The 23,150-nt window shown below is 33.9% G+C and overlaps 2 protein-coding genes, 1 non-coding gene and 1 pseudogene across 3 annotated transcripts; 2 read left to right on the top strand and 2 right to left on the bottom strand.

Moving 5' to 3' along the window:
* The first annotated feature begins 41 nt into the window (after nucleotides 1-41).
* On the top strand, nucleotides 42-1,364 carry LOC144567462 (uncharacterized). Its single transcript, XM_078317605.1, has 2 exons — nucleotides 42-259; nucleotides 808-1,364. Exons 1-2 carry the CDS (start codon nucleotides 162-164, stop codon nucleotides 1,202-1,204), a joined length of 495 nt encoding a protein of 164 aa, XP_078173731.1. The 5' UTR covers nucleotides 42-161; the 3' UTR covers nucleotides 1,205-1,364.
* A 248-nt stretch (nucleotides 1,365-1,612) lies between these two features.
* LOC144567459 (pentatricopeptide repeat-containing protein At1g08070, chloroplastic pseudogene) lies at nucleotides 1,613-3,433 on the bottom strand (annotated as a pseudogene).
* A 103-nt stretch (nucleotides 3,434-3,536) lies between these two features.
* Nucleotides 3,537-3,643, bottom strand: LOC144567892 (small nucleolar RNA snoR113). Its single transcript, XR_013515538.1, has one exon. It is a non-coding gene; the product is annotated as a small nucleolar RNA snoR113 (small nucleolar RNA).
* Nucleotides 3,644-8,420: 4,777 nt separating this feature from the next.
* LOC144567457 (ruBisCO large subunit-binding protein subunit beta, chloroplastic) lies at nucleotides 8,421-13,828 on the top strand. Its single transcript, XM_078317599.1, has 15 exons — nucleotides 8,421-8,742; nucleotides 9,248-9,437; nucleotides 9,529-9,654; nucleotides 9,752-9,889; nucleotides 10,010-10,105; nucleotides 10,356-10,598; nucleotides 10,935-11,169; nucleotides 11,275-11,444; nucleotides 11,686-11,763; nucleotides 11,920-11,991; nucleotides 12,082-12,186; nucleotides 12,355-12,447; nucleotides 12,536-12,628; nucleotides 13,317-13,440; nucleotides 13,549-13,828. Exons 2-15 carry the CDS (start codon nucleotides 9,252-9,254, stop codon nucleotides 13,560-13,562), a joined length of 1,773 nt encoding a protein of 590 aa, XP_078173725.1. The 5' UTR covers nucleotides 8,421-8,742; nucleotides 9,248-9,251; the 3' UTR covers nucleotides 13,563-13,828.
* Nucleotides 13,829-23,150: the final 9,322 nt, after the last annotated feature.

Below are 23,150 nucleotides of genomic sequence, written 5' to 3'. Positions count from 1 at the left end.
GCGGTGCCTCAGTCTCAATGTATTCCTTTGCGAAATTCTCTCAACAAACACAGGCGTCAGGCGCACAGCACCTCCATTCTTCTCAAAATATTCTCCTCTTTCATCTGAATAGAACATCAAAGAGCTAGACAGATCACAGAGTGTTACAGATCCTCTTCGCCATGGCCATTGCATCAGCCCATTTGAAGCGTGGTAAATTTGCCAAAGCGTTACCAGCTTTGCAAATTGGTAGTCTTCTGTCATCCCTCATCTCTGTCAGGTTAGTCACCCATTTTTGGTTTCTTATGAAGTAACCATGGATCAGTTGCTATGGGGGCAAAGTCGGAAAAAGTAGGAAGCAGGGTTATATGAAATATAAATTTTCAACAATCTTTGGTACATTTTTTTTGTGTAAATAAATGTTTTCACGTAATAGATAAATTATCAGGTAAGACTCGTAAGTTTAATTACATATACCCTTCTTGGCTTTCCCTTTCCGGCTTCGCAACCTGATCGGTTAATTCTGTCAAAAAATTGAAATCTTGATTATTTCTGCACATTTAATTAGAACATGAGACAATGAACAGTGAAAGTCATGGAATCAAAATTTCTGAGGTGTCTCTAGTCTCTACTAGAACAAAATTGACTCTTATATGAGGTGTCTTCCCTAGAATTTACAGTTGCTTTTGTAAAAATAGAATAGGACAAATGTTGGTTGGTGACTTTGGGGAGGGGGGTTTAGTAAAAAAAGGTCAAGGTGCCTTTACTATGAAATAAATAAACAAAGTAACTCGAGAAAATATTGAAGAGCATGTTTATTATCTACAGGAGAGGAGCTCATACATCTTCAAACAATTACAGCGGCAGTGACACAGATGAAGTGAATTTGGACTGTGACAGCATGCATGAAGCACTGAACCAAAAACCTATTGAAGAGCATGAAAATAATGCGAAGATGGTGACACCGATGCTCCCGGACAAGGTGGAGTCTGAAACTGAAAATTTCTGGGCCCCAGATCCAGAGACAGGTGTTTTTGTGCCGGCAGAAGAGTCGGAAATAGATGTGAACAATAGTCGGCCGGCGCCACCGCACCCGACTGAGAACGGGACATCAGTTTTGGACCAGACAGTTTGGGTACGAGAAGTGGAGATCGAGGAGGTTGAGCGTCCCTCTCCTAGCATTGCCGGGGAACCTCCAAGTTCTCCAACCGATGTCAAGGAATAGTAGAGTTCTTGCAAAAAAATAGTTGGAGGAGTTTACAAAATTGTCTTTATGTTATGTATTCTGTGTTGAAGTAGTACTGGCATTATCTTGCCTTACTGTTGCAGTACTAGTTGTAAGCTGTATCAATGCAAATAAATAAAATTTGCCAGATATTTGCTCTTGCTCATTTCTTTTTGTTTTCTTATTAGGAGTGTTTTATTTGGCACTCTTATTTCCAGTTTATTCTCTCAGGTACAAACTCCAATAATCTTTTTAAGTTTTTTCTGTCATTTAATTTGCACTACTGATTTTCAGATTCAGATGCAGCAAAAATTAAAAAAAGAAAGAATGAGAATTACATTTCCTTCAGTTGTCATGTCTGTTTTATCACAAAATAAAATAGAGTTATATGTCACAAGAAGCCTGATTGAATGAGATCACACAAACACCTCTCTGCTATCCAGTACTGGCATTGGAAAATTGAAAATTACTGTGCAAGTCTGCATACTGTTATAATTCTCAAGCCAAAACAGTGAACTTGTTGGAGGAAGCCTCACAAGGAGAACTTGTTTCCTGCTCGAAACTCGTAAACAATCCCATCTATCTCAATTGAACTACATCCAGGTATTTTCTTTACCTTTTTTCTCCTCATCTCCTTTCTCACCCAAATTGAATCATACCGTCTGTTAGAAGATGCATACATGTTCGACATGAGTACATAATCCCCGTCTTCTTTGCTCTGTGTATCCTGAACACGCTGCATGACTCTCTCCCCCATTTCTACATGCCCATGCATCCTACAAGCTGCAAGAAGAGAACCCCATATAGACGAATCCGGTTCAACATGCATTTCTTTCACAAATTCTTCTGCTTTTTCTAAATGCCCGGCACGACCCAGCATATCTACAACACATCCGTAATGTTCAACTTTTGGTTTTAATTTGTAAATTTTAGTCATGTTTTCGAATTGGAGGAGACCTTCCTTAACTAAACCGGCATGGCTACATGCTGTCAGCACACCAACAAAAGTAACCTCATTCGGCTCTACGCCAACTGTCAACATCTCAAAGAAGAGATCCAAAGCGTTCTTGGCTTTTCCATTCATGGCAAACCCTACTATCAAGCAACTGAAGGTGAAAACATCCCTTTGTGCCATCCCTTCAAATACTTGCACTGCATGGTCTATTACACCGCATTTTGCATACATGTCAACCAATGCATTTCCTAAGACCCCTTCTGGCTTGATACCCAATCTCAGCATGAACAGGTGTACCCATCTTCCCATATCAAGTGCTCCAAGATTTGTACATGCGCTAAGCACAGATACAAGAGTCGTATTGTCTGGATCAATTCCTTCACTTTGCATCTTTCGAAATACTGACAATGCCCTTGTGAACTCCCCGGCATGTACAAACCCAGAAATCATCGAGTTCCACGTAACAATATTCCTTTCTGGCATTTGCTTGAACTGCTTATAGGCACAGGTGATATCCCCGCACTTTGCATACATGTCCACTAATGCATTCCATGCATACACATCCATATTCACATTTTTGGTTTTAATAAATTTGTGCAATTTCTTGCCCAAATTCAAATCGCCAAGCTTGGAACAAGTTGATAGTGCAGATACCACAGTAACAGCATCAACTTCCAAATTTAAAGCCATCATTTGCATAAACAGCTTGATAGATTCTCTAAACATTCCAATTTTGGTATATCCAGACATTAAGATAGTCCATGAAACCACGTCTCTCTCAGGAAACAGATCAAACAACTTGCGTGCAATGCCAATATCACCACACAGTGCATAAAGCCTGATTAGATTGTTTCTGATATAGGCATCATACTCAAATCCCAATTTGATAATATGGGCATGAATCAATTTTCCCTCAGACAAGGCACGTGAGTTTGCCAGAAGCTTGAGAAGGCAAGGGAAGGTGAAGGTGTTTGGTGAAAAGCCGCTATGGAGCAACTCTTGGTACAAGGCGATGGATTTGGGAATTGGGTCATCTTTTTCATTGGCCAGTTTGAATAAAATTGAGTTGTAGGTTGAGACATCTCTATGGTGAGTTTTGGATTTGAGATGAAGAAATTGGGTTTTCTTTTGTTTTGGGGTGGGTTCGGATGGGATCAAGTGGTGGAGATGGTTTGCTTGAAGGGAAGGTGAATTCATGGTCTAATATACAGATTCTTCGTTTGTGATGGATGAAAGAGCGAGCTCCGTATATGAAAAAAAATATCCTTCTGTTTTGTTTGTTTCTTTCTTGATATTTTTTCTTGTCTAAATAAAAATTTAAAAGTTAATTTTATCTTTATGAAATCAACATAATTTTTGCGCTATACAGAAAGAAAGCTGGCTCAGTAAAACCTTTACACCGTAGAGATCATCAAGCTACTACCAAATCCCAAACAAAATTGTGGGGGCAGCTGTAAGTCCGGCCTTTTTTTACATCATCGCCAGCAGCTTATGTAATTCAATTTAAATAATAATGAAAAAAGGAATTGGTCAAAAATATAATCCCATGGCCATGAGAAAGTCATGGAGATTTCAGAAGACTTATAAATGCAAAAAGAAAACAAATAGCAAACGGTAGAATATAGCAGCCGCCCCAGCACCTCTTTCAAACCCTAGAGATTAGATCGAAATGATTTGGCATCCGGTTAAGCGGCTCTTATATTTATTTGTTCCGGTTAGGCTCAGCGTCGGACTCGGTAGACCGCGAAAACACCAGGGACGTTATCTTACCTCCCTCCGCTGTTCTGAATGGAGTGTGATGCGCCGCGCAAAGACCGGGTCTTGATGCGGGTCTCAATGAGTTCGGATCCAGTGAAGTAACCCAAAAGTTAGGTTTTAGATCTGGACCGTCCGATTCGAATCTGTGATAATCCATCCGAAGTGAAGCGCACACATCCCGATGTAATTTATAGCGACAGATTCAAATCGGACGATGTCGATTCAAAACCTAAAAGTTGGGTTACTTTAGGGGATGCTGACCCGGCCCAATCGACCCACTGCGATCCACGCTCATCTGTGTCGACCCCAAAATTTGTTATTAATTACGGTATTTTGGCTAAGCTCTAATTTTTAGTTTAACGATGGTTTAATTAAAGATTAATTGATTACAGTATTTATATTCATGTGAAAAATTGAGCCGAATTTTTTTAGTTACCATTAAAAAAATAAAAGAATAGACGGAGTTTATATGAATTTAAAAAAAAATTACTATCTCCATTAAAAAAATATATACAAGTGTCCTGATTTTTTTTAAATGTTTATTTTGAGGTTTTCCAAGACAATTGCTGAGAGATTCAGTGTTTGTCTCTCTTTTTTTTTCTTTTTTTTTTTACTTTAAGAAGATGTAACGTCCATATTTTATTACAGAAATATCGATATTTTTGCATTGAAACAAAGATGCACTTGGACTGGAATTAAATAGGGTATAAAATATCAGCGCGTCACCGATGTTTTTGTATTGTAATATAGATGAAGGATTAATTGATGTCATATTTTTAAATTATCAAACTACTAGCATATATGTGGAGGATTAATAGAGCAATAAAATTGTTAAGTAGTTATTTTTTTTAATTATGAATATCACAATATATAACTCTAATTAAATGACAGAACAAAACAAAAAAAAAAACAATATTAGTTTAAGTAAAAAAAATTATGCTCATTTTTTTTAAATATTGATACTTAATTTTAAAATATTTATTATCATAAAATAAAATTTTCTAACGAATAATTAACAAGTAAGTTAAGTACAATTATATTTCAATACAAAAATATTGATGTTTCTCTAATAAGATATGGCACATGGGCGTCAGTCACATCTTCTTAAATTTTTAAAACTAACATGAAAAAAACTGAGGGTATTTGTGTAAATTTTTTAATTGAAAATATGAAAAGGAAATCGGTATTATTTACGCATCACTCAAAAATTTCATAATGCAAGCCATAAAAGGGTTATCCTTGAATAATGTTGAAATTTGTTCCAAACTCGTATCGACTTCGTTTATTTTTTTTTTTTTTAATTAGTAACTAAGAATCGTAATAAGATGACCATGTATTCAATTTTTGCTAAGTTTCCACAATGGTCCGATCAAACTTTCCATTAGTTCAAATGAAATTAAAGTTACAAACAACCTCGAAAATAAATATATCGGGATTAAATTCAAGTTCAATAGCTTCAGCTTTAAAATTTCTTGCTTTTGTCTAGAGCAAAAAGTTTTTCCCATCCGATCTCCTTCAAATAAAATACGAAAAAATGTTAGATGTGTAGTATGAGGAGAAAGAAGACTACAGGACAACTCCATTTACATTCAGAGGACATATTAGTCAATGTACTTTTATATATAATTAAATAATTAAAAGGGGATAAATGAAAGAATGTTTAATTTGTACGGAGATATTAGATATTATGATGTTTTAATGGGTAAATTGGCTATTTTAAAAGTTATTATACGAGGATGGGTAAAGTAAAAATTTTCCCTTCATCTAAAATTTATAATATTATATCTAAATTTCAAAAATTCATAAATTTACTCCATAAAACTTTTCTATTAAACACACTGTAATTTTTATTTTTTCAAAAATAAAGAGTGAATCAGCATTTTATAAACTTTAAAATAGCTTTTATAGTAACTCAATAAATTAAATAAATTCTGAGCTTTTGAAAATTTAGAATGATAAATATAATATGGGGAGGGTTCAAATGCACCCAAATGCACCCTATCCTTTTTCTCTATTTTCAAAGTCCGAATAGTCAATCCGAACCGTTAGATGCAATATATATATTAAGATGTGCTTGGAGACCAAATTTTACATTTTTTTGAATTTTTTTACTATTTATTAAGCCACTTTGAAAAATCGCTGATCCAATGGTCCAGACAATTTAAAATCAGCGATTTTCAAAGTGGCTTAATAAATAGTAAAAAAATTCCAAAAAATGTAAAATTTGGTCTCCAAGCACATCTTAATATATAGATCGCATCTAATGGTTCGGATTGACTATTCGGACTTTGAAAACGGAGAAAAAAAATTTGAAAGATATGATGCATTTGGGTGCACAAAAATTTGGGTGCATTTGAACCCTCCTCGTATAATATATATGTGAGGGGAAAACATAATTTGGAGAGATTTTTTATTGCGTACAAGGAATGCTCAGAGCAGCGCGAGTTTGTCCTCGGCAGACCACGCAACACACGAATTTTATGGCATACGAGGATTAAATGATTCGGAATTTTATGGCATACGAGGATTAAATGATTCGGTTTTCTGATTAAATGGATCGATACAATTTAATTGTTTTGTTAGGTTTAGAAATTTTTATAACCAATTATATCGAACTGGCCGAAAAAAGTAGTGTAAATATTTTGAGCCAATATAATATCAACCATGAATGTTTTATTTCTCCGTAAGTACGAAATTCACTGGATAGTAGTTCAATTATGTGTATTGAAATATATAAATTTTTTTTATCCTGTAAAAAAAAAAAATTAATTTATCTCTTTATTTAGATTCCATGGGATAAACTGAAATTTAATTCGGTTCGTTTGGTTTTATTTCTATTGGTTTGATTGTATTATTAAAATCCAAATAAAATTTTAATTTTACCGTTTTTATTTCGGCTGTAATTAAACGGCATACAAAAATAAATAAATTATAATATTTTATGTTTAATTAAAAAAATAGAAAAAACTTAAAACGCAAAATATTTTTGCATAAATAAGAATTATAAAACCGCAAAATTCTTTTGCATTTTGAGTAGATTCTGAAAATTTTCAAAATCGGATATAGATTTTGAAATTTGATATTTATTTTTGATATTAATAAAAAATTGGATAAACTTAGCTACGGCAACATGAACACCTGACTATTTCATAAATCACAGACACTGCACGTTTGTGATTATTTTTTTTCGTAATTTTCGTTCTCTTATAAAAAGATATTTAAAATGAGGAGGAAACTACTTACAACATTTGTAAGTTATAATATTTTACAATAATTCTGTTTTGTAATTTTTAAAATTCAAATAGTCGATTTAAACTGTTCAATATAATTTCTATATTAAAATGTACTTTAAAATCAAATTTTTTATTTTTTTTATTTTTTTACTATTTATTAATTATTTTACAAAATTACTGTTTTAAGACAATTGTGGACCATTGAAAAACAATAATTTTGTAAAATACTTAATAAATAGTAAGAATATTAAAAAAATATATAAAATTTGATCTCCAAGCTCATTTTAATATAAAAGTCATGTTAAACAGTTTGAATCGACTGTATAAAAGTTTGAAAATCACAAAGCTAAATTTATTATAAGATATTATATTTGTAAGTCTCTTCTCATCTAAAATACGCATAGAGTAAAATAATCAGAGATGTGAACACTTGGTATTAAAATTTGAATCCATGCATTCAAATTTATATATAATCTGGCTACTTTTTGAAACAGAGTAATTCTAATTCTTTATAAAATCTAATAAATGAAGAAAATAATTAGTATTCCAGTAGAAAGAGACGACAAATGTTTCGCTGATTTTATTCATCCGCGAGAAATGTCTCGCATTCGCTGATTTTGTTCCTCGTATAACTACATGATACCTGATTTTAATTCTTTATAAAATCGGTAAAGATGGAGAAAAAGAAAATAAATTTCCAATAAAAAATATTAATTTAAACGTTATTATTTTGTTGTTGTTGAAATCTCTCAGGGGGTTGTATTGATTTAAAATAGTTATAAACTAATTGTTATATGCTATTGAATATAAATTTGATAATTCTTACTCGATTGTAATGATAGGAGTGCATATTTGTGTTGTTATTTCTGATTGATTACACTGTATCGAATCCTTTTATATACAACGCCAATAAAACACAAAATCAAACTAGATCGAAAATTGAATCAATCGGAGTCATCATTTAGAGAAATATATAACTAAATCAAATTAAATTGGAAACTAAATCAATCAGATTAGGAGCCGCCATGTTTTTTTGTCTCATTCTATTAGAATTAGAGCTCCATAGCGGATAAAAAAGAAACGATTCAACCTTGGACCCAGCCCGTATCGATTATTCTTTGAGGCCTGCTTTATCCCAACCAAATTACAAGGAAACGAATAAAATGCCTACGGGCTTGTGCAGTTGTGCTAAAGAAAAGAAAAGAAAAGAAGAAGAAAAAGGACCAGCTCGCGCTGTGCTGCTTCTAGACTCTTCCACACCACACTGTTGACACCTACAATTTCACAAAACCGCATCTTAACAGATCCGAGGGATGCGATAGCCTCTCGAACCTTCCCGACACAAAACCCTTGGATAAGTTAACTTTCATCGACCTGGTCTTCCAACACCGATTTTCACTAATTTGTGGGACCGGACTCTGTACCATTTATGCACTCTCACGAACCAAGTTTAGGTAGGAAACGGAGTACATTTCATCTATAAAGAGACCAATCCTTTGCCTACTTCGCGAGAGAATAGAGAGCTGCTGAGAAGGAAAAGCCTTATCCTACCAAAGTATCGCTAAAACCCTAGCCTCCCAATCAGTAGCGAGGTGAGCTTCATTCAGATTTTGCTTTTATTTGCTTATACCCAGTAGCTATTAGTTTGTCTGGAACTTATAGTTCGATTGAAAAGTAACAGTGATAAGACGGGGTTGATTCGCACTAAATCTAGATTAAATTTGTAGGTCTGGTTTAGATTTAAATGCAAAATTAGTATTGTTCGGCAAATTTTTTTGGCTGTACATCCGACGAGTTTCTGTTTCATGGTTCTTTAGAAGAGTCAACTGTCACTGGTATAAGGTATACGGCCTTCAAATATGAAATGTTTAAAATTGCTGAGCAATTTTAACTTTTCTTTACCTCTGGCTGTGAAAATCTTTTGGGCTTATCCTGGTTCATCTGCATTGACAATTGTTGGCTAATAAGTTACATGGAAGGGCAATGATATTGTGTGCAGCTAGGAATTATAATTCAACTGAAGTAACAACCGTTTGTTTAATTTGTAGAAACGCTGTACTTGCATCTTTAATTACTATCATTGTTTAATCTGAATAGAATAATGGCGACAACTTTTGGCACTGTATCTACAATTGGTCCGATGGCCTCTTCTAGTGGCCTAACCTCTACCGACAAGGTCTCCATGCCATCTAGAAACGTAAGGTACCAAAGAAAACACAACTACAAGGTCAGAGCGGCCAAGGAACTTTACTTCAACAAGGATGGTTCTGCTACTAAGAAGCTTCAAGTAAGATTTCATGCAATTCTTTTTAAATGTAAGACATAATTGTTGTTCGTACAATGTGTCATTTTCTTATATTTAATGTTTTCAATTGCAGGCTGGAGTGAACAAGCTAGCAGATTTGGTAGGTGTTACCCTTGGGCCGAAAGGGAGGAATGTGGTCTTGGAAAGCAAGTATGGTTCCCCAAAAATTATTAATGACGGTGTTACTGTTGCAAGAGAGGTACATTTCTTCCCTATTTTATGGTTCTGCATCCTTTTTCAGTGATTACTGACTTTGCAAAACAGTAATAAATTTGCTGACTATTTTAATGGTGTAGGTTGAGCTAGAGGACCCAGTTGAAAATATTGGAGCAAAGCTTGTGAGGCAAGCTGCTGCCAAGACCAATGATTTGGCTGGTGATGGGACAACCACATCTGTTGTTCTCGCTCAAGGGCTCATTGCCGAAGGTGTCAAGGTAAGCTGTATCTAATTTATGTAACCTGCTCAGTTCTCTAGTCCGAGACTCATGCATGGTTGTTTCTATAAAATTAGAACTATCGCATGAACTGGAAATGACGTGCTTTCACTAATGCAGGTTGTAGCAGCTGGAGCCAACCCTGTCCAAATTACTCGTGGCATTGAAAAAACAACTAAGGCCTTGGTGGCTGAATTAAAGAAGATGTCAAAGGAGGTAAATTTGGATTGTTATCTCTAATTTATCTCTAAATTACTAAAACATTATTCTTGGACACTATAAATCTGCTGCCCGTTCATTCATGGTGTGGAAGTTTTACTTTTTGAAAAGCTGAGGAATCTGAATCAATAATCTGATTTATCGATGGTCTATCATTCCACTAAAAGTAATAATAGAAGTTAAAAGCTGGTTTTGTATGTTTAAGAGTGTTTTTAGTATTGAGAATGGTTTTGTCTGAGTAATGCAGGTGGAAGACAGTGAGTTGGCAGATGTGGCAGCAGTGAGTGCAGGAAACAATTATGAGATCGGCAACATGATTGCCGAAGCCATGAGCAAAGTCGGCAGAAAGGGTGTTGTCACCCTTGAAGAAGGCAAGAGTGCGGAAAATAGCCTTTATGTTGTTGAGGGAATGCAGTTTGATCGTGGCTACATTTCCCCCTACTTTGTTACTGACAGTGAAAAAATGACCGCTGAGTATGAGAATTGCAAGGTGTGTAAATGGCTTTATGTTTCTTACAACTCCTGCATGTAGCTAGTTTATATTTTCATTGAGCAAGTTAATGCTAACTATCTACTAGTTGAGTGGGACTAATGAGCTTTGCAATTTTGTTCCAATGCGTTAAGGAACTGGCTGTATTTCATCACGGTCACAGTAATGACATTGAATTATGGACCTCATATTTTTTTCCCTTAAGCTACGTGATATTAAAAGATTTACCCTATTGTAAATGCAGTTAGTCTGAATGCGAAAGTTTTTTTAAAAAAAACATTTTCTTGGAAGAATGCCTGCATTGCATTGCTAACTTTATTTTATTTGAACTTGCAGATGCTTTTGGTAGACAAGAAAATTACGAATGCTCGGGACCTGATCAACGTGTTGGAGGAAGCTATAAGGGGAGGTTACCCAATCATTATTATAGCAGAAGACATTGAGCAAGAGGCTCTGGCCACTTTGGTCGTGAACAAGCTGAGAGGTTCTCTAAAGATTGCCGCCTTGAAAGCACCTGGTTTTGGCGAGCGCAAAAGCCAGTACCTTGATGACATTGCCATTCTCACAGGAGGTACTTGTTGATGTTTCTCTTTTTTATCCTTGTACATGCAGCTTTAAATTTTAAAAGATGAGGTTTGTTGCTGTCATATATTGAAAATATCTCCTTGGGTTGCAGCGACTGTGATAAGAGAAGAGGTAGGCTTGTCATTGGACAAAGCAGGAGGTGAGGTTCTGGGCACTGCAGCAAAGGTGGTGCTAACAAAGGATTCTACCACAATAGTTGGAGATGGTACAACTCAAGAGGACGTTGCCAAGAGAGTTGTTCAAATTAAGAACCTGATCGAGGTGTGCATTTTATTGGAGCTAAAATTGTGCCAAATTGGGTTGAAAAGTTTTTGTTTTTGAAAGTAAAAAGTGACTCTTTGTCTGAGATGAATACAAAAATAGCTGTTGATTTGAGCTTATGATATTTGGTAAAGAATGATTATGTTCCATCTGAGAGGAACCGGGAGAAAAACAGTTCTTTGTTTCTTCTGCATTTTTTCTGTTTCTTCTTTTATTATGATGTGTGTTGTGTCTTTTTCAGAATGCTGAACAAGAGTATGAGAAGGAAAAGCTCAGTGAGAGAATAGCTAAGCTCTCTGGTGGTGTTGCTGTCATTCAGGTATATCCTTCCTACATCAATTTTGTATTCGCTTTTTGGTCTTGCTTATTTTAACTCGAATGATTCTGAACAGAAACATTCTGTTGCAGCAATTATAATGTTCGAGTACAGAAAAATGAGGGGTTCTCTAACTACTATCCGCTGTAACTTTTTTAGGTTGGAGCTCAAACAGAAACAGAGCTGAAGGAGAAGAAATTGAGAGTCGAAGATGCTCTCAATGCTACCAAGGTAATTGTTCAAACTTGGTAACATTTCTTAATTAATTAAACATAAATTTGTTTCTTTCTCATGTGCGTATGTGTGTGCCGTGAATCTCAGGCAGCAGTGGAGGAAGGAATAGTAGTAGGAGGTGGCTGTACCCTTTTGAGGCTTGCTGCTACAGTTGATGCTATCAAGGACACACTCGAGAATGATGAGCAAAAGGTATATTATTTGAAACATTTGCTAATTCTAAGTTATCAGTATGTTACCAGCACATTTCAAAGCATACCGGTGCACTCGCAATTTATGTTCAGTTATCATTAGATTTGATGTTGAATTAAAACATTATTGTACTGCAAATTTAGCTTGTTAGTTCACATTGCAATGTAGGTGGGAGCTGATATAGTCAAGAGAGCATTGAACTATCCCCTGAAACTGATTGCCAAGAATGCTGGTGTCAATGGAAGCGTTGTCGTTGAAAAGGTTTCTTTTAGTTCCTAATTCGTTTCAGCATTATATTCAGTTGATGGAGAATTGCTCTCAAATACTGGATTTTTTGGAATGCAATCAGGTTCTTGCTAGTGATAACTACAAGTTTGGTTACAATGCTGCCACTGGTAAATATGAGGATCTCATGGCTGCTGGCATCATTGACCCCACAAAGGTTCTTCCTTTCTCTTTTTCTAGTAGATTACTCTAATATTATTTGTAGCGTCTTTTTATCAGATTTCCTGTCATTATGCCAACAACCTTTTGATGAAACTAAGAAAGAGCTAACTTTTTTATGTATACTGCTCACATGAGAAAAAAAGATCCAACTTTTCATAGAAGGTGAGGATAAAATTTAGGGCTGGTAGAGATGATGAGGTCATTTAAGCGCTAACACCTCCAAGGCGTTCGTATTATCCCCACCCAGATCTTTCTTTTAGTTGTAACAATATGTGTGGTAGATGGGTTGGTATGAAATTTAAGAACCTGTCAATTAAACCTACCCCATTCTCTTATCCTTCATGCTCAAAGCAATTTTGAAGATTGGATTAATGACAAAATGGGTTGGTGGTCCTAAAGCAAAGACCAAAAACCTACTAACATAGTGAATGAGTCATTGCAACTACACTGGTTATAGTAGTACCAAACATTCTGATTACTGATTGAGGCTTTTTTCAAGATGTATTTGTAACAACAATGTTTTTCAAGATCTGATATCTGCATATTACTGACAGTGACGATGTCATGGGTCTTGTAACTTCTGGAAATTTCATGATCTTTTTTTATTTGAGAAAGTACACGTAATGAACAATAGATATAAAGAAAAAAGTAGTTCTCTAATGGATATTAATTGTGTTGAATAGGTGGTGAGATGCTGCATGGAGCATGCAGCTTCAGTTGCCAAGACCTTCCTCACTTCTGACGTGGTTGTGGTTGACATCAAGGAGCCGGAGCCGGCACCTGTCGGAAACCCCATGGACAACTCTGGTAATTTTTTATTTTAAGCACCCCCAAAGATTTTGTTAAATACTTGTAGAACTTTTCTAATGTTTGAGTACAATATTGGTATTGACTTGCCCTTTTCTTTTGGTTTAGGTTATGGGTACTAGATAGAGGAAAGCCAGACCGCACAAAGGTTGTCAAGGGTCCACACAAAGGTTGTCAAGGGTGTTTGGGCAAAGCCTGTTAATTTTTGTAGACATAGTAGACTGTTATGTATTGTTATCATTATCCTGATTTATGTGATTGTTTGGCGAGGCTGCTTTGATGAATGTTGAGTGTAGGTTTAAACTGTTGTAGCTGGCATCGATGGTATGCTTTGTTTTAATGGTAATAAGTTTTTTCCGTTTGGAATAAGTGAGAAGAGTTATCCTTAGTTTCAGTTTTTTATTTTTATTTTTGTTTTTCAAGTATACACCCCCTTGCCTAATTCTCCAATTAAAATTTTTAGCTCAGTTGTAGTTGAAATTTGAACTTCATTCTTCATGTTGTGAGATAATGAACACTATCATTAAAGCTTGTAGCGACGTAACCTCACGGGCACACGACTTGTGATGAAATATAACTTGAATTCGAGGATTTAATTCCTATGTCTTTTGGATATAAATAAATTGGGAACAGTTTTGCCAATTGTTATAGAGGTCTGTTAGGGTACATACCCTTATAAGTCACCATCAACCTATGGCTTTCGGATATAATTTAATTGTGAACGGATTTGCCTATAGTTATAGCGATGTCTGTTAGGGTACAGACCCTCATAAATAGCCATCAAATTAGCTGGATAAGAGCCCGCATCAAGCAAGCCATTGTTCTTGGCATTAAATATCAAGGAAACGAGGGCCAGAAATTTAACAACGGCTTCCACCGTAGAGGACTAGAGGGTCATACAGCAGGTGCCCAACACGTGCGGTACCAATACATGATTGCTGAATATTATGTCACACTTAAACAATTGCGCACGTCATGTTTCCAAAATCGCTTTGATTAGTAGGCCCTATATGGTCATTGATGCTTTCTTTCTAAGTGTGCGTTTTGCTGAATTGACGCAGTTTATTTGGGAAGATGCCAATTTTTAAGTGTAGAACCAGGGCTATCTCAAGCTTATCAAACTTTTTAGTGAGCTTGATTTCAAAATCAATTGAAATAACTTCAAATAATGAATTTAAATGGTTAAATCAATATACTTCACGAGTAATTTATAAATTTTGGAATTAATTTAATTAACGTTTTGTCATGTGTCGAAATTTGTTTCCATCACAACAAGCGAGCTTGGAATTTGGAAAGAATTATTACGGAAGCATGAAGTTGTTTTTGACCACCTCCACTACCTCAGCTTCCTTTCAACGAACCAGAACTCCACTGAGCACGGACTGTCTCCAGTCCTTCCTTTTTGAACTAATATGCCTGTCTTATCTGACTTTAATGGACGAATGGCAATAATAGCTTGCAATTTCAGTCTTTCAGCTCCTGATCATGCAGCATACCACTTAGATCACGGCCGACACGTGGGCCCCCTGTTGTTAACCAACTAGAGGTTGCTTTAAGTAATTTTTTTATTTTACGATAAGCTAGCCATTGCTGTGTATGGCTATAATTTGTTGGAGACTAGGGGTGTCAATGGTTACGATACAGATAGGGTGGAACTATTTTTATATTTATATCCACTAAGAATTGATCTTATCCATATTCGTTAAAATTAGCGGGTAACGAAACGGTATGAGCGAATAACGAATAACACAAATATAATAGTTTTATTATTTTTACAAATAAACCATCAAAACTCATTATGTCATATATATACAATCACAATTACTAATATAAAATTAAAATATAAATATGCAATCAATTCTAAGTAATAGTTTTTTATTAAGCAAAAAAGATAAAATCACAAATATCTCTTCTAACAAATTCAATCCTTTAACTAAATAATAAATTAACATTCAAATAAAAAAGTAAAATGTTTAGCATAATATCATTCTTATGATATAGTTTATTTTATATAATTACTCGTTACCCAACAAGCACGAAATAATATTTACCCGTACTCATACACGTTTATCTAACAAAAAAAAATCCTTACCCATATCGGTATCCAATAAGTTAGCGGAAAAAATCTTATTGAATATGATACGGGTAGGATAAATGAATAAATGGGTATCATTGATACCCCTATTGAAGACCTGGTAATGTAATTATGATCCATTGGGCATCCTATAAATTTCTTAGCGTGGAAACGAACCAAACTTTAATGCATCCTGCCGCACAGGGTAATCAGTGTAAATTTCACCACGTCATTGTAAGTGTGTTATTATAACTACCTAAACTAAAATCCTGAAGGAGATTCTGTGTTGTACTTTTGTTAGCTAAGCCTATTTGAAATATCAAGTAAATGCAGGAAGAATAATGAAAAAGTTAACTTCATATAGACTCTTCCTTTATAAGGTGCGTTTGGATGCTCAAAGAATAGAGCTATTCTCAGAATAGCGGAGCTATTCTTAGAAGAGGGTCATCCAAACGTGAAACGAAGATTAAGAATAGCTCCGGATTAGCTCTATTCCGCTATTCCGTGAAAACGTTGGGTTAGCGATTTAGCACCCGCAAGAATAGCGATTTAGCACCCGCTGGCCTTTGCTATTCCTAACATACAATCCAAACAACATTTCTACAAATCCGGAATAGCCAAAGTTAGTGCTATTCTTGAATCTCTTGGGTTAGCACTATTCTCAATCACTAATCCAAAAATCGCTATTCTTGAGCTATTCCTTGCACGATCCAAACGTACCATCGAGTTTAACCTGTGTTTGTGGAACACAGCCTTAGTAACAGGTAGCCTATACCGATTTATATAAAAGCGCATTCTCTCATTCGATGTATTTTTTAGAATGCATATTATTTACTGACTTTATCATCAGCACTTTATTCTGGGCATGACTTTTTGTATTAGAAGTTGAACTTATTTTTTTATTGTTTAGATATATAATATATTAAATTTTGTATAAATTGAGAAATGGTTTAATCACTGACCGAAAGTTCAAAAAATAAAATTCATAAAATTTCATTTACTTTGGAAATGATGGATTGATTACCTTTTCAATTGTACCAAATTTACACTTTATTGTAATATATGGATTTTGAGAATCTAATGTTAGCTATCGCTGATTAATTTGACTCAATTGTTATATTCTTTGATCTCATCGAAGATAATCATATACTCCAAGGCTCCAAGCACACTGGCATGTTATATATTCGGCAGAAAGCAAATATTGCAAAGACAGAGAAGCATAAAAGCACCAGTGTTATTTGAATTCCAGATTCATAGGGGTCTTTCTTGTACGGCAGTGCCTCGGATCCAGAGACTCTTTCCGCATAGGAAACCGAAATTTTTATTAATAGAAAATAAATTAAATAAATATCGGCTTTGATTTTTTTTGAGATATAGAAAAAACGTGATAGATTATCACAGCCTCTGGCCGTTATAGACTATTACGGTCAGGATTAGTGCTAATTAATTCCCTTGTCAACTAACTGAACCGCGCATGAAAAAAACTCAGGCCGTGATACTCCATCACGGTCAAAGATTTGTATAAAAAAAAAAATTCAGGCCGTAATGAAGTATCATGGTTAGGGGTTTGAAAAAAAAAATAGTGTTTTTGGGCTGTGATTGGACGTGATTGAAGTTCAGTAAATAAATTTTATAGTCTTTTTGAAATAAGTTCAGTAATGCACACATTAAATCAGGTTTGTGGAGGATATGAGTCTTCAATAAAGCACACATTTTTATATAGTCAAAATAGTCTTCTAGAACTATTTCATGAAGTTTCAAATAGTGCATTTTTTTTTTGCAAATCTCTGGCCGTGACAAAGTATCACAACTTGGGATTTTTCCAATTTTTTTCTTTACTGTTCAGTTAGTTGACGAGGAAATTAATTAGCACTAATTCTGACTGTTATAGTCTATAACGGCCAGTGACTGTAATAGTCTATTTTATTTTTCCTATATTTAAAGAAAAAATTCAAAACCGATCTCTAATACCGATATTTATTTAAATTTATTTTATATTTATATTAACATAGGAAACCCCTGCCAATCTGCCGTGCTCGGCGCAACATAATTTTAAATAGACTCCGAGTTCCTACGCCATAATTACTGATCGCAAGTAATAACGGTCAGTTTAAAACCGGTGCAGGGAATCTTATCGGCATGGTCCATGCCCTTTTCTCGGCATGAAAAGAAGCGAAGCCTGCAGCGCTGACACTCCACATTTTCCGAGATATTATACCGTGCAGCTGAGTAAACGATTACAAATGTAAAGCGGGTCGATATACTGACCAATAGACCCGCCGTACAAAAAGAATGCCATAATTAGAAAACAAATATTTGGGACTGTTCACAGTAGCTGCATGATCAGTGCTCACAAGTCACAATAAAGCTTCTGCAAATCCATTTCGTTGGACTAATGCTAGGAAAAAAATAATTTTTTTTGGTTGAAAATCCGTGGTAGTATTATTGATTGAAAAAATAGCTGTTACGTAAAATTAAACAATAAATATCTGTGAAAAACATACAACTAAATAAAATAAAAAATACATAGGAGTATGTGCATCCAGTGAACGCAATTTATCATTATTGCTTAATTAGAGTGATATGAGCTTAGCGATAGTGTCCTATGTATGTGTATTACAGTCGAACAGGCACTGAATCCAAATTAGATCGGAAACTAAATCGACTGGATCATGACAGTCACCCATCAGCTGAGAAGACACTAAATAAAACCAGACTGAAAACTAAATCAACAAGTCCAGAACAGTCACATCGAAACAGAAAAGGAAAAAGAAAAAGCGAAAAGCAGCACAAAACAACACATAACATCATCATCACAAAAAACTAACATTTATTCTTCGATATATAGATAACTCGTTCCACCCACTCTTCCATTGTCAAAGAAGGGAAGAAGAGCTCAAAAGATGGGAAAAAAGCGAATCACTGATATTGGAGAATAAAAATTCCTAGAAGCACGATGCGAAGAGCAATGATCAGATTCATGAAGTGGAACAATCAAAAAATGGTTGCCAAATCCACTAGATGGAAGCACCGGCTCGAATGCTAACGAAGAAAAGAGCAGTGACCACATTCATTAAACGAAAGCATCAAAAGAGGCAACCAGATCCACCAAAGCACTGACTCAGATAAAGAAGATAAATAGGAGGGAGGTGCGAAGGATGTGGAAGAGAGCTGATCACCATGGCTTTCGCCTGGCCTTTCCCCTTCTAATATTCATATTAGTTCTCTCCCATAAATCTTCATTATAAAAAAAAAATGTTTTGCTGCATTTAGAAAATTATATTCATGGACGGCAATTTTAAACTTCGATAAATTCAAAAACATATTTTTATAAAAAAATCAGTCTAATTGTTTGACTTTTTTATATCTTGTTGTAGAACCATGGCATTGATTGTTTATAGCATTTCTTTAATTTTTTCTAATAAATGATGACAATTCTTAATTTTTTTCATATTCTATAAAAAACAAAACAATCATATCAATTTTTATAAAAAAAGAAAAAAATTTGAGCTATCAGAAAAGGGAATCTTCAGATCCTGGGAAGGAAAAATATTTATTAGTCTTGGCTGAAAATATGGAGTTCACGTAACGTTGTACCCAAAATGTGACGAAGCAAGCCAGAATGGGTCTTTGACTGATTGACTGATACCAACGAATTAAAATCTAGTACCATCCCATGGAATGACAGTTGAAGCTACTTGCAAACTAAAAAGAAATGGTGTCAAATCACTTCATTTTAAATATTTAAATTTTTTTTTATCGCAGTTCTAAAATCCATTTTTTTTTTAGTTACCATTTGAAAAATTTGGTTCTAAAACTGACCGCTTATAGTCTTATATTATTGTTTTAGTAATTAAATTAAATACTGAATCTCAATTACAAGCGGATTCTATTATATGTAAGAAGCTTTCTTTGCCAGGCTGTGTGGGGTTTAATACTTGTTGAAAAATCAAAAGTATAGAAGCGCTGGCAGTTATGTAGTTATAGCTGTCTGTCTCTATTCAATTGAATTAGCGGAAATCAAAACAAATAGCTTCACTGTTATTAATCATAGAATGGAAAAGGCCAAAAGGGTCTGTGTTTGTTTGCATCGTCTCCAGTAAGTATGGAACTGTAGACATCGGAGTAAAAGTTGAAGTAATAACAATACAGCATGACAATGATGATCAGATGATGGCACTTTTTTGTTTCTTCTAGTTTTTTGTTGTTGTTGTTGTATGTATTCTTCAAAACTTATTGCAGTTTACAGCTTACTCGACAATGCTTTCTCAGCTTGAAATTAAACAGAATAATAATCAGCGTTGTTCTATAAAATGAGGCTGATTTGGTGAAACTTGTGTTCATCTAATCAACGCTATTGTCGAATAACTGAATTTGTTGAGAAATTCACAAAATGAGTTTTAAGAAACTCTAAATTGTTAGCGGTAAATTGGATCGAATCATTGGTTTAGTCTCATTAAGTTATTCTCTGTACCAAAAGATAGAAAATAAAGAAGAGATTAGAAGACAAAGGGGAAGGACACAATTTCACAGCTTTTATTTTATTGGAATCAAAACAATAATTTTTGTATTATCTATGTTCATAGTGCGCAACAATTTTCAGTAACCGTTGGAATCGAACCATTAATTCGGTATCATAAATGAATCCGATGGAATCGAATCATTGATTAATTCGGTCCTATCTACGAGATCTGAAAAAGGTACATCATGTTTTGGATAATTTTTTTAATTTCTAAAATAAAAAAATGGATTTGTTAGCTGTGAAATATTTAGAATTATGTCGTAAACCCACGATACCATGTTCTTAACTACTAAAAAATATCAAATTAAAATGCTCTAAACTCATGGTGTTTAAGTTTTAGTTCCCATCCACTAACCAAATAATGAGTTTAAAATTTGGAGTAGAACTAGGTGTATTTAAGTTCATCAAATCTTTTTATAAACTCAACTCTAAAATATATTAGATTGATTTCAAACGACGAATCGGAGTCATTGGAACTCATCTATCTTACTAGTGATGCGTTTACATATAAAAAAATTTAAACTTTCAAACTAATTTAGTACAAAGCCAACTGATCAAAATTAGAATGTTTATAAATTAATTTTAATGCATTCATTTTTTGAATATTTTTTTTACCACTTAACTCTATGTAAAATTAATTTCAATTTTTTTTTTTTTTTTTTTGCATATTGACGCATCACTCATAAGGTAGATGGTTTCAATGAATCAGATTTGTCGTTTGAAGCCATTTTGATAGTTTTTAGCAAGGTTCTAAATAGCGTTTATCACGTCATAGTGGGAAATCTAAAAAAAAAAAGTTATAATGAAAGCTATGTTACATAACGTTTTTTTTTATGAAAATTATATCATATATTTGTACTGAATATTTACATTATCTAAGTCTCATAGAACAATAAATAACATCAAATTGATTTAAAAATTATAATATTCATAACCAATATAAAGTCCAAATTGTGACTCAAAATATCCATAGTAATACTAATATCATAAACTATTGATCTTTTTCAATTCAAAATATATTCAGCATCATAACATAATCTATCTTTTTTTCTATTTAAATTTCAAAATAACATAGACATCATGGCATAATTAACTATCTTAATCTATTCAAAATATTCAAACTACCATATAGTAAGTATCATTTTGTTACTTCAAGAAATATCTTAATATATTCAATCTGAGTCTTTATTTAAAGCCCATATAAATTGAAAAGAAAAAAGAAAAACTCATGTTGCATAGTGCGCTATAGCTTCCTTATTTGATTTCGTTTGATTGATCTCTCATTTAATAATTAATAGTTTAATATAAAACTTAGTACATCAATTGCAAAAAAAAAATCACGGTTAAAATCCAATCTGAGCCTTTATTTAAAGCCCATATAAATTGAAAAGAAAAAAAAAAAAAACTCATGTTACATAGCGCATTGCTATTACCGCTATAGCGGACTGCTATTACCGCTATAGCGTCCGTAGCTCAAATAGCGCGTTTTGATAGCTTGGTGAACTTAAGAACACCCGAGTTCTACTTTTACAATTTACTAAATTTTTAGAAATTTTGTTTCAACGAGGTCCGCGTATTTTAGTGATAATAGATTTAAATTGATTTTGATCATTCAATAAATCAATAACAAAATTGAAAAACAAAAATTTTAAAATGTTATAATTTTTCAGTAAGAAATATTATAATTTGAATTGTGATAGTTGAGAGACTATCAACATTTCTATTTGAAACAGATAAATAAAAAAGAGAGAGAAGGAAATATTTTCTCGTGACCAATTTTGGCCAATCGTAGACATCACAAAATATGCGTAATTAAAGTAATAATATCATTATGAAGCTTCTCATGCATCGGATGACAGTAATCAAATAAAACCAATTAAACTGACGGGCCCGTTCAGAATTTAAATAATTGTCTACTATTTTAAAGATTACATTAAAAGTTGTTATACAATTTTGACTTTCTGATGGTAATACATGAATGAGAATGAGTCAGTGACCATTCCGATTTAAATAGTTTGCACTTTGTTTTAAGTTGTGATGACACCGTTGTGCTACATGGATAACTGTGGGCCGTTAATAACAAAATGACACCTGTCATTGAGCATTTAATTTATCGCATTAAATGAATTGCCTCAGCTTGGTCTCACCCGTATCAGGTCTTTATCGGCCATGGGTCCGGATTCGGATCTTCTGAAGGCGTACTCGAGAAAACTGAGAAAAGGGTTGGAAAGGGAAAAGATGAGCGATTTCACCTTCGAATTGTCAACCGTTAAAATTTTGCTTATAAAAATTTTATACATATTTCATATTCTGTCTCTTTCTCTTCCTTCTGTTCATCTCTTAAAATTATCGTTATGGATCAAGTAAATGGCCCTGGTTATATCCGATTAGGATTCAATATCCTTCTCCTCATGTCCCTCCTTTGAATCTAAATCTAGATCTAGACTGTCCGATTAGAATTCGAACTAATCTGATATGATATGATATGATATAAAATGTGCAGAGTTCATTTAATATTCGTACAAATTTTTATTGGATGATGCATAACAAAGTTTCAATTTTTAGTTATTCCTCGTATGACTTATATCAGTCACTGGATTCCAAGAAAATAATTAGTAGAAAAATAAGACGAGGACGATATTTTGTTACAAAGAATTTTATATTTATGATTGGAAAACTAATTTTAGATTCACTCCTTCGATTAAAGTTCATTATGAAAATAAAATAAATGTGAAAATGTATTTTAATAAAAGATTGTTGTCAGCTCTTTATATAAATGAGACAATACTTTTCTGAAAATAGTACTAGTTAGTTAATTATGATTTTCTTCTCTTGCTTGCAAGGTGCAACGTATTTTTTCTTTTATAGAATTTTAAATTTTGACTTGAGTATACATTGACTTCAAAATAATTGACGAGAATCTTTAAATTATTAAAAATAGACATGAATTCATTGCATGCAGGGACGGATCTCAGTGTATTGGAAAGGTGTCTAAGCCACCTCTATGACATTAAAACTTTAGTAACATATATTGAAATTTAATTAAATTTTATTTTTTTAAAACTTTCTATATACTCCACCCCCTTCAATAATAATTAAATTTTACTTGTGGTC

The sequence above is a fragment of the Carex rostrata genome, chromosome 16 (genome assembly GCF_964058835.1).
Source record: "Carex rostrata chromosome 16, lpCarRost1.2, whole genome shotgun sequence".
Lineage (NCBI taxonomy): Eukaryota > Viridiplantae > Streptophyta > Magnoliopsida > Poales > Cyperaceae > Carex > Carex rostrata.
The sequence above is the reverse complement of the archived record's forward strand: the minus strand, read 5'-3'. Positions and strand labels throughout refer to the sequence as shown.